At 39.0% G+C, this 14,639-nt stretch overlaps 1 protein-coding gene across 42 annotated transcripts in view; it reads right to left on the bottom strand.

Annotated features, from left to right (window-relative positions):
- The window catches only part of LOC139754722 (uncharacterized), a 258,484-nt gene that overhangs the window by 132,765 nt on the left and 111,080 nt on the right, over positions 1–14,639 (bottom strand). For 4 of the 42 annotated variants that reach the window (XM_071672363.1, XM_071672369.1, XM_071672370.1 and 1 more), the window contains exon 5: positions 8,663–8,867. The exons of 29 other annotated variants lie outside the window; for them this stretch is intronic. In XM_071672363.1, coding sequence (XP_071528464.1) covers positions 8,663–8,867 — 205 coding nt within the window. 9 more of the 42 variants (XM_071672409.1, XM_071672399.1, XM_071672403.1 and 6 more) reach the window with 9 other exon arrangements.

The raw sequence follows: 14,639 nt of genomic DNA, 5'->3' as shown, positions 1-14,639 counted from the left end.
CCTCCTCTGGCTCTTCATCAGCTTTTTGTGCTTCTTTCACAGCAGTGACCAAACCTGGGGATATTCTAGTCTTGGGCTTAAGGTGGATATAAACAGCTTGCTAATTATTTCCTTAACCATATACTGGACAGCTTTTCTGATATTTGCCACCATACAGTTTGTCTATTCCAATAATGGTGGATTCTGGTGATAATGTCAACCACCCTCACTTTCACACACACAATCCTGAAAATTATTTCCTGTGTGATAATAATCATATTGAGGCCTTCTTTTACTCTCACCCATCCTCATTACTTCATTACATTTGTTTGGGCTGAATTTCATCAAACAAGTATTAGGCCAACTTTGGAGTCTGTCTACGGCTCCTTTAAGCTGATGCAATCCTTGACCTTTGCATCAACTGCAAACATATGTAGGATTCCATCCCTTCAGGTAAGTAATTTACACTGATCATGACCTTCTTTCCTTAAAATTGTACCATCTCACTAAGACATCTTCTGCTTTGATGAAATTCATCCATTTGCTTTTTAATAATCTTTTCCAGAACCTCGCACACCATACTTCTTAACGAGACCAGACTGTAGTTCAGTGCCTGTTCTTGGTTGCCTCTTTCCAGTGATGTCGTAAACTCAAATTTGTGATTTGTCTAGCATATCTGCATACACCAACACATATGGTGAACTTTCCTAAAGATCTATAGGCCTCATATCGGTCAAGACCTTTTATTATTCTGTTAATGTCTTTTCTACATATCTTAATGATTCCTAAAACCTCCTCCCCATTCCATCTTGATGTCTCTGGGATAAAGTGACTCCCAATCTGAAATCACTAATGAACTCAAGTTACTCGCAGATCCTTATATCCTCAACAATTCTTCACTTTGAATCCATTAGCCTGATCAGCTTCATTCTTCCTTTCTTATCTGGCAATGATCATTCCTTGCCCTCTTATACTCTGCCCATGGCAGTTGGCTGGAGTACTGTCCATATCTTTGTTAATGCATATCTTGAAGCTCCTTTGCTTTTTACCATAATTCATTAAACCATTCTTTCCTCTTTCTTAACATTCCCTCAGAATTTGAGGCTTGAGTTACCCATGTTTCCACTCTTTAACTGTAAATTTCAAAGAAACTCTCAACACAAAGCCCTGGCTCCTAAACTCCATCTCCCACTCTATGTTAACATAGAAGTTCTTGAGATTTATATATTTTCCATGATAATAACTCCCCCTCTACATTTTCTCTCACCTCTGCTCTTTTATGTCCACACCTACTGCATAGCAAAAGCTGAGTGTTGCATGATCACTTTTCCATAAGTGTATCCCACATAACATTCTCAATATCCATGCTAGTACGTGTGAAGATAAGATCTAGCAACGATGGTGCACTAGTCCTTCCCAGCGATTTCCCTGACATGTTCGAAATTTTCTAGTTTACACTTTAAGAACTTGAGTTTCCATGACTTCCTATCACTATGAGAATCCAAATTTCCCTAGTCTATCCTTAATAAATGATATTTCCCTCATCGTAATTTAACATCTATAAAAAGCTAGAGACTGAGTGTGAACGAATGGGGCCTTTGTTGTCTTCCTAGCGCTACCTCGCACACATGAGGGGGGGAGGGGGTTGTTATTACATGTGTGGCAGGGTGGCAATGGGAATGAATAAAGGCAGACAATATGAATTATGTACATGTGTATATATGTATATATCTGTGTGTGCATATGTATGTATACGTTGAGATGTATAGGTATGTATATTTGTGTGTGTGGACGTGTATGTATATACATGTGTATGTGGGTGGGTTGGGCCATTCTTTCGTCTGTTTCATTGCGCTACCTCACTAACGTGGGAGACAGCGACAAAGCAAAATAAGAAAATAAAAAAATAAAAAAAAAAGTTTTCGATTTTTATTGCTCTGTGTGACATACCTTGATTTTTATCATTGTACATTTGTTCATGATCACAGCAATTCTTTGGAGGATTATATAATACTTACACCAATATACACTTCTTCCCATTATGAATTGTCTGAATGAGCCATTCTCTATTATTGAACATTCATATCACTCGTTTTTTTTTGTCGTCTGATTGTATCCTTTGCTTTTCTTCCCCTCTTGCTATGATATGTTATATTTCATAAATATCCCATGATATTCTACTTTGCCTTTTAAGTTTCTTAGCATGCCTAAGTACATCTCGGCAACAAGAAGTAGGCTGATCATGCAAGAAATGACTGTTCAGAGAAGTGTGATTTAAGATTGACAGGGCTGACAATAGTGTGCTAAAACAGTTTGGAAATATTGAGAGGTGAAGTATAAGGATCTGTATCAGAAGCAGAGGGTGAAAGGGGAAGATGTGTGATGGAGATGTGACGTAGGAGTGGAAAGTGGTTTTGGATATCAGGGTAAGCATATTTCAAAGGGCACAAGGAGCGATGGCATAAAATGAACAGAATTGATTAGTTATATGGCATTACCATGATAGCAAGAGTGAATGTATGCAAATGGGATCACTGTTCAACTGTGCGATAGGATACTTCACTAGGGTAGGAAAGGCAATAAGGTATATGAAAAAATTATATGTATAAAAATGTATTTCTTAGATTTGTTACAAGATCATTGTAATAAGAAAAAAGCTACAATTAATCTTGTCTTCCTAAAAAGTTTTATTCACAGAATATAACCTTAAAAAAATTTCCATATCATGCACTGACTCTGATTTGGCCTTCTAATATTCTAATTACAGTCCACTCCATGATACATCATTACCATATAACAAGATGCAGAAGGTTAAGTGATACGGTAAAGAGTATGAAAACTAAAGGCAGCAGTTGTGCTTTAAAATGACGATGGCAAGTTGCTGTCTTGACACACGCAAGTTTCCATTAAAATTCATTCAGTCAATCATCCTTGTGAGACTTTATCTGGTTTTGAATGAACTTTTCTATTCTTTTTCCTCATCAACCATTTCATCATTCTGGGCAGTACTGTACCAATATTTGATCCAATATTTCACTAGTACTTACACTGGTTCAGTTACATACCTGGAGCTGTCTAACTAAAACTCCTACTTTCACATCAGATTTTCCTCTCTCTTTGCTTCCATGTGCTAATCCATATACATACAAATACTATGCAGTGCCATCAGATGTTAATGCAACCTCCAGAAGCATGACCTTAGAACTAGTCATATTAAAAGGCCTTTGATGCAGCTAAGGGCATGAGATGACAAGTACAAAGCTGGAAAAATTATAGATGCAGAAGAGTATAATGTCATCTAACTGACCTACCATACATATGTTACATCAAATAATTCAATTCAAAATCACCTAAACAATTATTTGACCAACTCCACAAAAAAATATAGTATCATCACATTCTTTAGCAGTTCATTTAAAAAACACAGTATCATCAAATTCTTAAGGAATTCAGTTAACTTGTTAAAATCATATACAAAGTAATCTAAATGATTAATTTCTTGTCATTAGCTTCACTGCAGGATTTTCAGTCAATACCAAGTTTGAGGAAAAAAGGGAGCTGGTTTCACCAATGCTCATGTTAAAGGAATAAAATTCACACACGTATATTTATTTGGTTTCAGCGATAATAAGAAACTCATATAACAGACACTTCTCATGACAAATGAGAAAACATCACTCGATATAATTTCTTTCTACTGAATGCATAATAAACATATGCAATTCAGTCATGTGAACATATCAATTATTTCCTGTTGAAAACTACATTTTTACATACAAATATATATATATATATATATATATATATATATATATATATATATATATATATATATATATATATATATATTCTTTCTTTCTTTCTTTCAAACTATTCGCCATTTCCCGCATTAGCGAGGTAGCGTTAAGAACAGAGGACTGGGCCTTGGAGGGAATATCCTCACCTGGCCCCCTTCTCTGTTCCTTGTTTTGGAAAAAAAAAAAAAAAAAAAAAAAAAAAAAAAAAAAAAAAAACAACACGAGAGGGGAAGATTTCCAGCCCCCCGCTCCCTCCCCTTTTAGTCGCCTTCTACGACACGCAGGGAATACGTGGGAAGTATTCTTTCTCCCCTATCCCCAGGGATATATATATATATATATATATTTTGCTTTGTCGCTGTCTCCCGCGTTTGCGAGGTAGCGCAAGGAAACAGACGAAAGAAATGGCCCAACCCACCCCCATACACATGTATATACATACGTCCACACATGAAAATATACATACCTACACAGCTTTCCATGGTTTACCCCAGACGCTTCACATGCCCTGATTCAATCCACTGACGGCACATCAACCCCGGTATACCACATCGATCCAATTCACTCTATTCCTTGCCTTCCTTTCACCCTCCTGCATGTTCAGGCCCCGATCACACAAAATCTTTTTCACTCCATCTTTCCACCTCCAATTTGGTCTCCCACTTCTCCTCGTTCCCTCCACCTCTGACAAATATATCCTCTTGGTCAATCTTTCCTCACTCATTCTCTCCATGTGCCCAAACCATTTCAAAACACCCTCTTCTGCTCTCTCAACCACGCTCTTTTTATTTCCACACATTTCTCTTACCCTTACGTTACTTACTCTATCAAACCACCTCACACCACACATTGTCCTCAAACATCTCATTTCCAGCACATCCATCCTCCTGCGCACAACTCTATCCATAGCCCACGCCTCGCAACCATACAACATTGTTGGAACCACTATTCCTTCAAACATACCCATATATATATATATATATATATATATATATATATATATTATATATATATATATATAAGAGAGAACTGGGCCTTAGAGGGAATATCCTCACCTGACCCCCTTCTCTGTTACTTCTTTTGGAAAATCAAAAAAAAAAAAAAAAACAAGAAAGGGGAGGATTTCCAGCCACCCGCTCCCTCCCCTTTTAGTCACCTTCTACGACACGCAGGGAATACGTGGGAAGTATTCTTTCTCCCCTATCCCCAGGGATATATATATATATATATATATTATATATATATATATAATTATATATATATATATATATAATATATATATATAATATTCAAACTTGATCACCATTTCCCACATTATTGAGTTCGTGCCAGGAAACAGATGAAGATAGGTATAGCCACTCACACACTATCATATATAAATATATGCACATACACATACATATACATACAAATTCAAACATGCATACACATATACATACTTATACTTCTTCCCCATCATCCATTCCCGATGCATCCCACCCCCAAAGGAAACAGCATAAATGCATAAAAGAAAAAATTATAACATACACATTTTCTCCACACCTGATTACTACCCTTTCCTTCAGCAAGATAGTGCCAGAAAACAGAGGAGGAAAAGCCACATCCACTCTCATCAATACTTTATCAGTCATGTGTAATGCATCAAAACCACAGCTCCCTATCCACATTCAGACCTCTCCATGGTTTACCCTAGCTGTTTCACATGCCCTTATTTAGTGCACTGACAGCATGTAGACTGCAGTAAACCAGATTGTTCCAATTCACTCGTATTCTATATTTGTTCGTTGTCTCTCACATCAGGATGGTTGTGTCATGAACAGAGGAAGGACCTCACTCTTGTTCATACGCCCTTTCTCATCCAAGTCCCAATAGATTTGTTCCTTATTTTCCTCAAACCACTTCACAACCCTAGTTTAGCCTATTGGTAACATGTCATCCCTTGTACACCACATCACTCAAAATTTCTTTATCCCATGCATGCCTCTAACAATCCAGAATATTCTGGCCTAAATAACTCAAATCCTTTTTCACAATATTCTTCCATCTCCTTTTTGGGCTACCTCTCCCCCTTGGTCCTTCCACTTCTGGTATATGTATCCTCTTAGCCTGTCTCTTTTTGTTTATCCTCTCCATATGACCAAACCATATCAGAAAATTCAAGTTCACTCATGCAATCATACTCTGTTTACTATCACGCATATCTTTTATGCTGTTATTCCATACATGATACACTTCACATAATATCCTGAGGCATTTCATTTCAGATAAACCTACCCTCTTACATTCTTTTGCATTCAAGGCCCAAGACTCTAAACCCATACCACACTGTTGTGACAACTATTCCGTCAATCATACTCATCTTTGCCCTCATAGTCAGTGGTCTCTCCTTCTAGAGACTCCTCAATACACCCAGGACCTTCAGGGTATTCATACTTGCTAACAAATGTCATGCCATTAAATTAAAAACCAACAGTTCCAAGACTTCAAAGGAAATGATCATTTGCAATGCTTCACAATTAGATAAATACCCAAATGGCACACAGCTTCTTTCATTCACTTGTGCAGGTGGATATATATATTTTTTTTTTTTTTCTTTATACGTTTCGCCATTTCCCGCATTTGCGAGGTAGCGTTAAGAACAGAGGACTGGGCCTCAGAGGGAAAATCCCTACCTGGCCCCCCCCTCTCCATTCCTTCCTTTGGAAAATAAAAAAAAAAAAAAACGAGAGGGGAGGATTTCCAGCCACCCGCTCCCTCCCCTTTTAGTCGCCTTCTATGACACGCAGGGAATACGTGGGAAGTATTCTTTCTCCCCTATCCCCAGGGATATATATATTTACCAATAATATGTTAGAGCACGAACTTTATGTATTTACAGGTAAAAACATACATCAATCTCACCAACTTGGAAGGGTGCATGTTGCTTACATTCACACAAACCATTTGTATTCATCTAAGATGATGCATGTTAATGTGACCACTAATATAAGCACTACTATAAGCAATGCCTTTACCATAAAAACTAATCACACCAATGATGAACTACATTACACACCAATTTGTATTCCTGTGTTTTTAATCTCCCAGTATACTGGTATGCATGCTGTATGTACTAATTTCAAAATGGAAGTAACAAAAAGAATGGGGCTGCATTTGAATGTGGTCAGTAACCTTCTGTGAATGTGTATAAAAATAATATTACTATTTCATTGATGCATAAAATGCTTGCATCACGAATGAATGTCCTTAAATATCTCAAACACTCAATATTCACCAGTGAAACTCTAAGACAGTGTTCATAAGTTTTCCTTAGTTAATCAATGGCCAAATTCTCTTTTAACTGTTTGTCTCTAGCATGAACCTTATCACTTGAGACCTTTACTCATACTTGTGGAAGCAGCATAATTACCAACCAATAATATCACATTTCTCTACAATACAACGGATCGTTTAAAGAGTAAAAGCTTTACTGTGATCATAAAAATTTTATTAAAATTAGGAAGGGCTCAACATAATCAACTGTTAATATGTGCTCTATTACATTCCATAGTGAGAATTCTGTCCGAGGATTGGGCATTCCTGACCTTTGTCAGCCTGGGTGGTTCAAGCTGGGGACAACAGTTTTATAAAACTGATTACCTAAAAATGCAGTGTGTGTGTGTGTGTGTGTGTGTGTGTGTGTGTGTGTGTGTGTGTGTGTGTGTGTGTGTGTGTGTGTGTGTGATTCATTCAATGTATACATGCATTAAGTCAATGAAATACGACTGACAGATGGATACTACCAACTTATGGATGTTCTGTTACTGAGATTTAAGTACTGGTACACTTCATGTAAGATATACATTCATATAGAATGAAAGAGAAAAAGTCTGAGAACCGTATTAACATTAGTTATCCACAGGATATGAGGTCCACATGATTTATGTATATTTCTTACAATGTCCTGCCCTTATCTGGGGCAAATTTAAACTTTTTCCCCAACAAAAATCATGCCAGATTCACTTTTTATAACCACACAAACAGGCAGAATTTTTCTAAACATTTTATATTGCTACTGATTCTTCAAAACTTTAATTACCAGAGATTATCTGCATCCAGCGGTGTACGAAATTTTGTACAACCTTCTAAGAAGTTCATAAAAAAAAAAAAGTCATCCAGATGCTCTTGGATGACCTCAGCACTGCTGCAGCACTTCCATCATATTAGCTTTTTTCTTTGATCCTCTTCACTGCCCCCACTGACTTTCCCATTAACTCTCACTTTCATTCTGATTAACATAAAAGCCCTACCACCACTTTTTAATACTTGAGAGTTTTGGATGATTAAAATGTATAGCATGATTTTCCTGTATAACAACACTACTTCAACGAACTAATCACTAACATTCCTAACCTGACTTCACAACAATGGTCAGTTTTCATAAGAAGGTTTTAACTGAAAGATGAATATCTGTTGTTACTTTATTGACACAAAATTATAGTCAATTAAGAACTTAAGATCAGAAAGAAGTAAAGATTATACCTTCATTAGCATAGGGAGGGCATTTTACAATAAGCATGGTCATGTCCATATACTGAACAAATACTTCTAAATGAAGAAAGTAAACTTGGCCCAGTAACCCCATTTGCAATTTCTATGCTTTTGTATTCAAATTCTAGTGAAAGATTTTCATAAAAAAATGGTTTTAACTGGGGGGAAAAAGTCCAACAGAAAAGTATGTACGAACTATCCAAGAAAATCACTACAATAAAAAAAGTAAGTATTCATGATTTGATTATCTATTTTCAGTTTTGATGATTATAATTAAGTTTTGATAATCATAAGAAATGTATTAACTTCTCAATACTTGTGAATTATCGCAATTTAACTAATAACTCCATGTTTACTTTTAATATGAATCTTGAGGTTGCTCAACCGGTTAGCTCGGTGTGGGCAGTGAGGGCAGTGGAAAGGCTTCTCCCCAGTGTGAGTCATCATGTGGTAGTGCAGATGCTGCCTCTTGTTACGTCCGTTGAACAACTTGCGACACACTGGGCAAACTAAGGCGACCCTTGTGCCGATGGGCACTCCCACAGAGAAGTCCTGCCTGCCCTGAAAAGATAAAACATCTTCGCTCAATGGCAGTGTCTTCTATCCAGTTTGCTTTTCCACTGCTGTTTCTATACTTAAAATAACTGGATATATTTTCATGGCAGGTGAATGCACACACTGAATTCTCATTTCTGCTGCTGTTGTTGCATAGCATTAAGGCCTAAGTCCAATCCATGAATGCTTCTAATGTGTTCTCGCAAGTGGTCTCTGCGGCTCGTTCTGTGTGTGCAGAAGGGACACAAGTGGGGCTTCTCCCCCGTATGTGTCTTCAGGTGATGGCTCAGATGTTGGCGGCGATTTCTACCATGGAAGACCTTACAGCACACAGGACACATCAGGGGCAGGCGCATGGTCTGGAAAGAGAACACAGCCACCCCTCAGGATATCAAGTTCCTCTTCATGCAACTGTTATCAATAAAAAAAGTAACTTCCAGATTAGATATTCTATTAGGCCTCTGGAAGCTATACATCTGCAGCCTTTCATTTACATGTGACCATGAGAACTTGATGACTCTTGGTATTGGCTGATCAAATCCCCACCCAATTCCCTGGAAGGTTTTCCAGGTGTTTTAATCTCATATGCATCTTCAGGTTATCCTTGCGGTTGGCTCTGTGGGGGCAGAAGGGGCAGCAAAAAGGCTTCTCCCCCGTATGTGTGTTGAGATGGTTGGAAAGGTGCTGCCGCTTGTTCCTGCCAGAGAATGCCTTGTTGCACACGAAGCACATCAGGGGCACGTCGTTGGCTATCGCCCCCTGCAATAGAGAACACCCTCCTCTTAGCACCACAACACACCACACCATGCACTCTTTTTACTAACAGGGGCCTGAAATAAGTGCTTACACGCATTCGAAATTTCCAGTAGAAAAAAAGTATACATATGCACCTAAAGGAAACATAAACCCTTCTACTCTCAAAAACTAGTAGAGTTCCGTATGGAATTTAGGTCAATACTATTATTTGAGACCACTATCACTATTCATAACATCTAATGACTTAATTGGGGACTGGGCTGACTGCCCTTGAAGTTGTGTATCAACTGATTCTGCTAATAATAACGGCACATGCATAAGTCTTTGAGCATTTGACGCATCTGCTGTTCCAGACTGTGCTTGAGCTTGATTAAGATGTCGAGATCGAATGTGAATTTTCATATTATCACTGCGATTAGCTCGGTGCGGGCAATAGGGACACTGGAAAGGTTTGTGGGTAGTGTGTGTGATCATGTGGTACTGGAGGTTCTGACGTTTGTTCCTTCCGGTGATAATCTTGCCACATACTGGGCATAATACTGCCTCCCCACTGCCTCTCACGCCCACACCTGCCTGCAAAGACAAGGCATCGCGTCAGCCCTCCCAGTTTACCCAGCAGCAATAATATGAACATAAATGTAAATCTTCATAGACACCCGTTATTCAAATATATAATGAGGAAAAGACTGATACACAATGAATTCTTGCCAGTATACTTCTTTGCCAAATAACATAACTGCATTCTCATGCAGACACAGGTGCTTTAATAACAGCTTCATAGTGAAAATATACAATATTCAAACAAAGCTTACTTTCAGCCTCCAGCCACCTAAACAGATATGTTGTAATTTCTATCCTTAGCATACAATATGATATTAAGTCAGAACAAGATGGGGTGAGAGTATAGAACAAGGAATGAAGTCAAAATCACAATGTAGCATCCAAAAAAGACAACTACAGTGATGATTATATATCTAGGGGCATTGGAAAAAAGAAACACTAAGAGGAAACAAAAATATGTAAATGCGAGATGAGAAGTAGAGCAGGTGTAATCCAAGTCTTGGTGCAAGATAAGTCAATACGAGAACGAGTCAAAAGAGCCTTAAGTGGATGAGTGTTTGACAAAAGCAATGCTTGGTGGGGATTCAACATAAAAAATTTGCAGCATAAATCACGTGCAGGAAAAAAAAAGTATATTCATATTTCAAAACAACTTACATATACGTAGTAACATACACAACCACGCACAAGGTCACTGAAATTCATTGCCCACCAACTCATGCTGTGGTGAAAACAGTGAAGCCATATACATCTCAAACTAAATCAGAGAGAGAGAGAGAGAGAGAGGAGAGAGAGAGAGAGAGAGAGAGAGAGAGAGATTTTTTTTACTTTAAACTGATAACATGTATAATTTCCATTCCATACTTTCATAACTGGATACTCAGATTTCTTATACCATCCCATTCCCTCAACAATAATTCAGCACACTTGAATTAACCCCATCAAATAATCTATCCCACATATTCACAGCAAAAGCTATTGTTTTTGTTGTTGAGGATGATGATCATGATGATAAAGATTACCGTTACAAAGCCTGGCCCTTGCTCATCCCAACTCCAATAAAATAACTGTCCCTTAAAATGAATAAATTTTCCTTCAGTTCAATATTCTTTTAATTATGAGTGGTATACTCAAAACATTATCAATCAGCCTCTCTTCACACACAATTGCTTGCATTCTTCAGTTACTTCCCGCAATGTGAATTTTTCCAAAGAAATCAGATAATTACAACCAGGTAAATAATCAAATGTACACTCTTCATCTGGTGTAAGAAAATGCAGGTGGGTTGGGCTGCGGTGGAGCATGGTGGTGGGCTAGGTTTGCATGGACAGTGAGGACGTGCCGTCTCAGAGTGGGTCGATGGCTGCTGCGATATGGACAATGTGGGCAGATATGCGGTCGTTCCCCAGTGTGAGTCAGAGTGTGCTGCTTCAGGTTGTGTTTACGGGATCGGCCAGAGAACACCTTGCCACACACGCCGCACTGCACAACTTTCTCCTCACACCCACTCTGCAAAGCAAACACACACACCCTAAGCTTTCCAAACAACCCCATACAGCTTAATAAAAAAAAAAATACAAGTGAAGGCTGTCTGTCCTCCCATCACAAACAGAATAAACACAGTCCCTCTGACAATGTTCCAACTAGAAGTATGCTTCAGGAACCACAAAAACTTTCCTTTTCACAGTTCAAGATTTTTCTGTCTGAGGTACACCTCAAGAGCCAATGCAGATATCTCAGGCATGCCAAATCCTTTATGACAAAGCCAGAATTCACAGTGCAAACACTAGCACTAACAAGTCTGAAGCCCACAGAGGTACATGAAATTGAATTGAAAACTGGCCCAACATCTGCTGAAGGAAAGGTTATAGTTTGATGCACACACATTATCAATTATTTCTGTGGTGTCACAGTTACTTGGTATTCTTGTTAGCATCCTGATATAATCATGTCCTGACTTTCACACACCTCAATGCAGCAAATATGCCTCAGTTCAACTCTGTAACTTGCAACAAGTACATTATGTACATGAAATACAAGAAAGCTTTCACATCAAACCATAAAACACTGTTCATATCCTAGACTTTCTTCAATCCAAGTTCTACTGCCTTGAAGAAACATGGGAAGACACAGTGGACTGGTCAGTTGATCCAATCCCTTCCCGAGAAGAAGAAAGAGAAGTTGTACCCATAGGGGGAACAAGCACGGGTCCATGGACTGAACGTATGTGCTTTAGAAGATTGGGCTTATAATTTGCCCTATGTGGGCAATGTGGGCAAAGATAAGGTTTCTCGCCAGTGTGAATGAGGAGGTGGTGGCGCAGGTTCTGACGACAATTCTTCCCAGTGATGCAGCGGCCACAGACTGGGCAAGTGAGGTACTCCCGCATCTCCTCACCCACAACGCTGCCAACCAGCCCCTGCAACAAGACCACGCACTCAGTGGCTGCCGCTCTAAACGTCATTCTTTCCCTTAACTAAGCAATTTTCTCGTATCTGCTCTAGTCCTTCATTCAAGGCTTTTATGATCAAACGAATAATAATTCTATAATATCAGTACAGTTTAGTGCATCATAACAAATATCTTCTGAGTGCATAAAAAGGTTCTAAAAATAAAATTTTCCTTTTCATGAAATATACATTTTTATTAACAACTCAAACTACACAGTACTTTATACAGATTTGTTCTCAAAAAAAGAGCTTAGAAAAATAAAAAAATCAATAAAGCCTTTCATTAAATACTGTAAAACAAAATCTTAAATCAGTCATCTAAGATATTCCAACCTCTTGCAATATACACAAAAGGAAAAAATCAGGACTTAGTACGGCTATTCCTCAAGTCATCTTACTAAAGCACAATGGAATACTATCAAACAGATTTAAAATTACCTTCACAAAAACTATTTAATATACAACTACAACTATGAACAGTAATACATGCATATTTAGCAATTTTCTTAACAAAAGACCACAAGGGGAAAATCTAACTTGAGGCAATTATTCAATAAGCATTTTTATCAAATTTATATTAATAAAACCTAAATGCACTGAGGGATTTACAACAACTAGACAGCAATAATAGCAGTAGTAGTAGTAGTAGTAATCCTGCACTGTTTAGTTAAAAGCAAGTCAAAGATGGCAATTCCATATGCAAAACTAAGCAGCTTCATGTAGCAGTGGTGTGGGTTGGGGGAACTCTATGTATAGCCCTGATGTGCTTGATAAGGTTAGACCTGAGGGCAGTGCGATGTGGACAATGTGGGCAGATATGGGGGCGAAGGCCAGTATGAGTCAGAAGATGGCTCTCTCGCCGCTGACGTAGGTTTCTACCACGGAACTCCTTCCCACACACTTCGCACACCAGGAGACGCTCATCAGAAGGCACACCCATCACTGCCAACGAGTTCTGGAATGGAGATACCAACCATTCCAGCACATGCACACAGCTTAAGACAAAACATTACAAAAACCACTGCAACTCCATACATCAACTTAGAATCCCAATATTTTGTGGTTCTTGTGTTATGTGCTAATCAACAACTAGCACTGGCAAACTGTTTGTCTCAACTCTGATTATTAGTTTCCCTTGTGTCTTCCACCACACAAGAAAATCCTGGGATAGGTACAGAAGTGCCCACTACAGGAATAGCTTCTGGGATGTGGGAAGATGGCAATGTTTGTGCTAAGCTGGGAGTGGAAAGGGGGTCTCTAGGAAGGAAGTGGTCCCTGTGCACAGTGCGAATATGGCGGTCCAAAGTAAACTTGTGGTGCGCACAGTAAGGACAGAAGGGGCAGTGGTGGGGGCGCTCTCCTGAATGAGTAGAAAGGTGATACTGCAGACGCTGTCGACGGTTGCGACCCCTGATGAGCTTGCCACACTCTGAGCAGGTTAGGGCCTCAGGTTCACCCCCACCACTCTTCCCGCTGCAAACCCCGCCCTGTAAAGAATGACAGTATCTGAAGTCCACTACCACTGAATCTTGGACATGAAACTCCAACTACTATGCCTCTGGTGATGATCGACCTGTGCACCGTGGAGAGAGGAAAACACAAAACCTCAAGGATCAGGATTCAACAAGAAGTTTGTTGATCATATAAAGCACGATACCTATGATACAAAATCTTATGAGCTGTCTTGAAATTATCGTCTTTCCCCACTTGTTCATTTACTTCAGTACAAATCCCCAAGTCACTGATTCCAAGTTTCCATCTTTGATCTCTGTATGTTCGCAAGATTCATGTTCTCCAAATGGGATGTCTGGGCACTTGGCATGTTGCGATCTTTATGCACAGTTCTTATGTGTCGATTCAAGTTGAACTTGAGGCTGGCACGATGTGGGCAGTGTGGACATTGGAAAAGCCTCTCACCAGTGTGGGTCAGCATGTGGTACCTGAGCTTTTGCTTGCCATTAATTCCACTCACGCTCTTGCCACAGACGGGACACACCACGGGCGCCACCGC

This window comes from Panulirus ornatus, chromosome 17 (assembly GCF_036320965.1).
Source record: "Panulirus ornatus isolate Po-2019 chromosome 17, ASM3632096v1, whole genome shotgun sequence".
In the NCBI taxonomy this organism is placed as follows: Eukaryota; Metazoa; Arthropoda; class Malacostraca; order Decapoda; family Palinuridae; genus Panulirus; species Panulirus ornatus.
The sequence above is the reverse complement of the archived record's forward strand: the minus strand, read 5'-3'. Positions and strand labels throughout refer to the sequence as shown.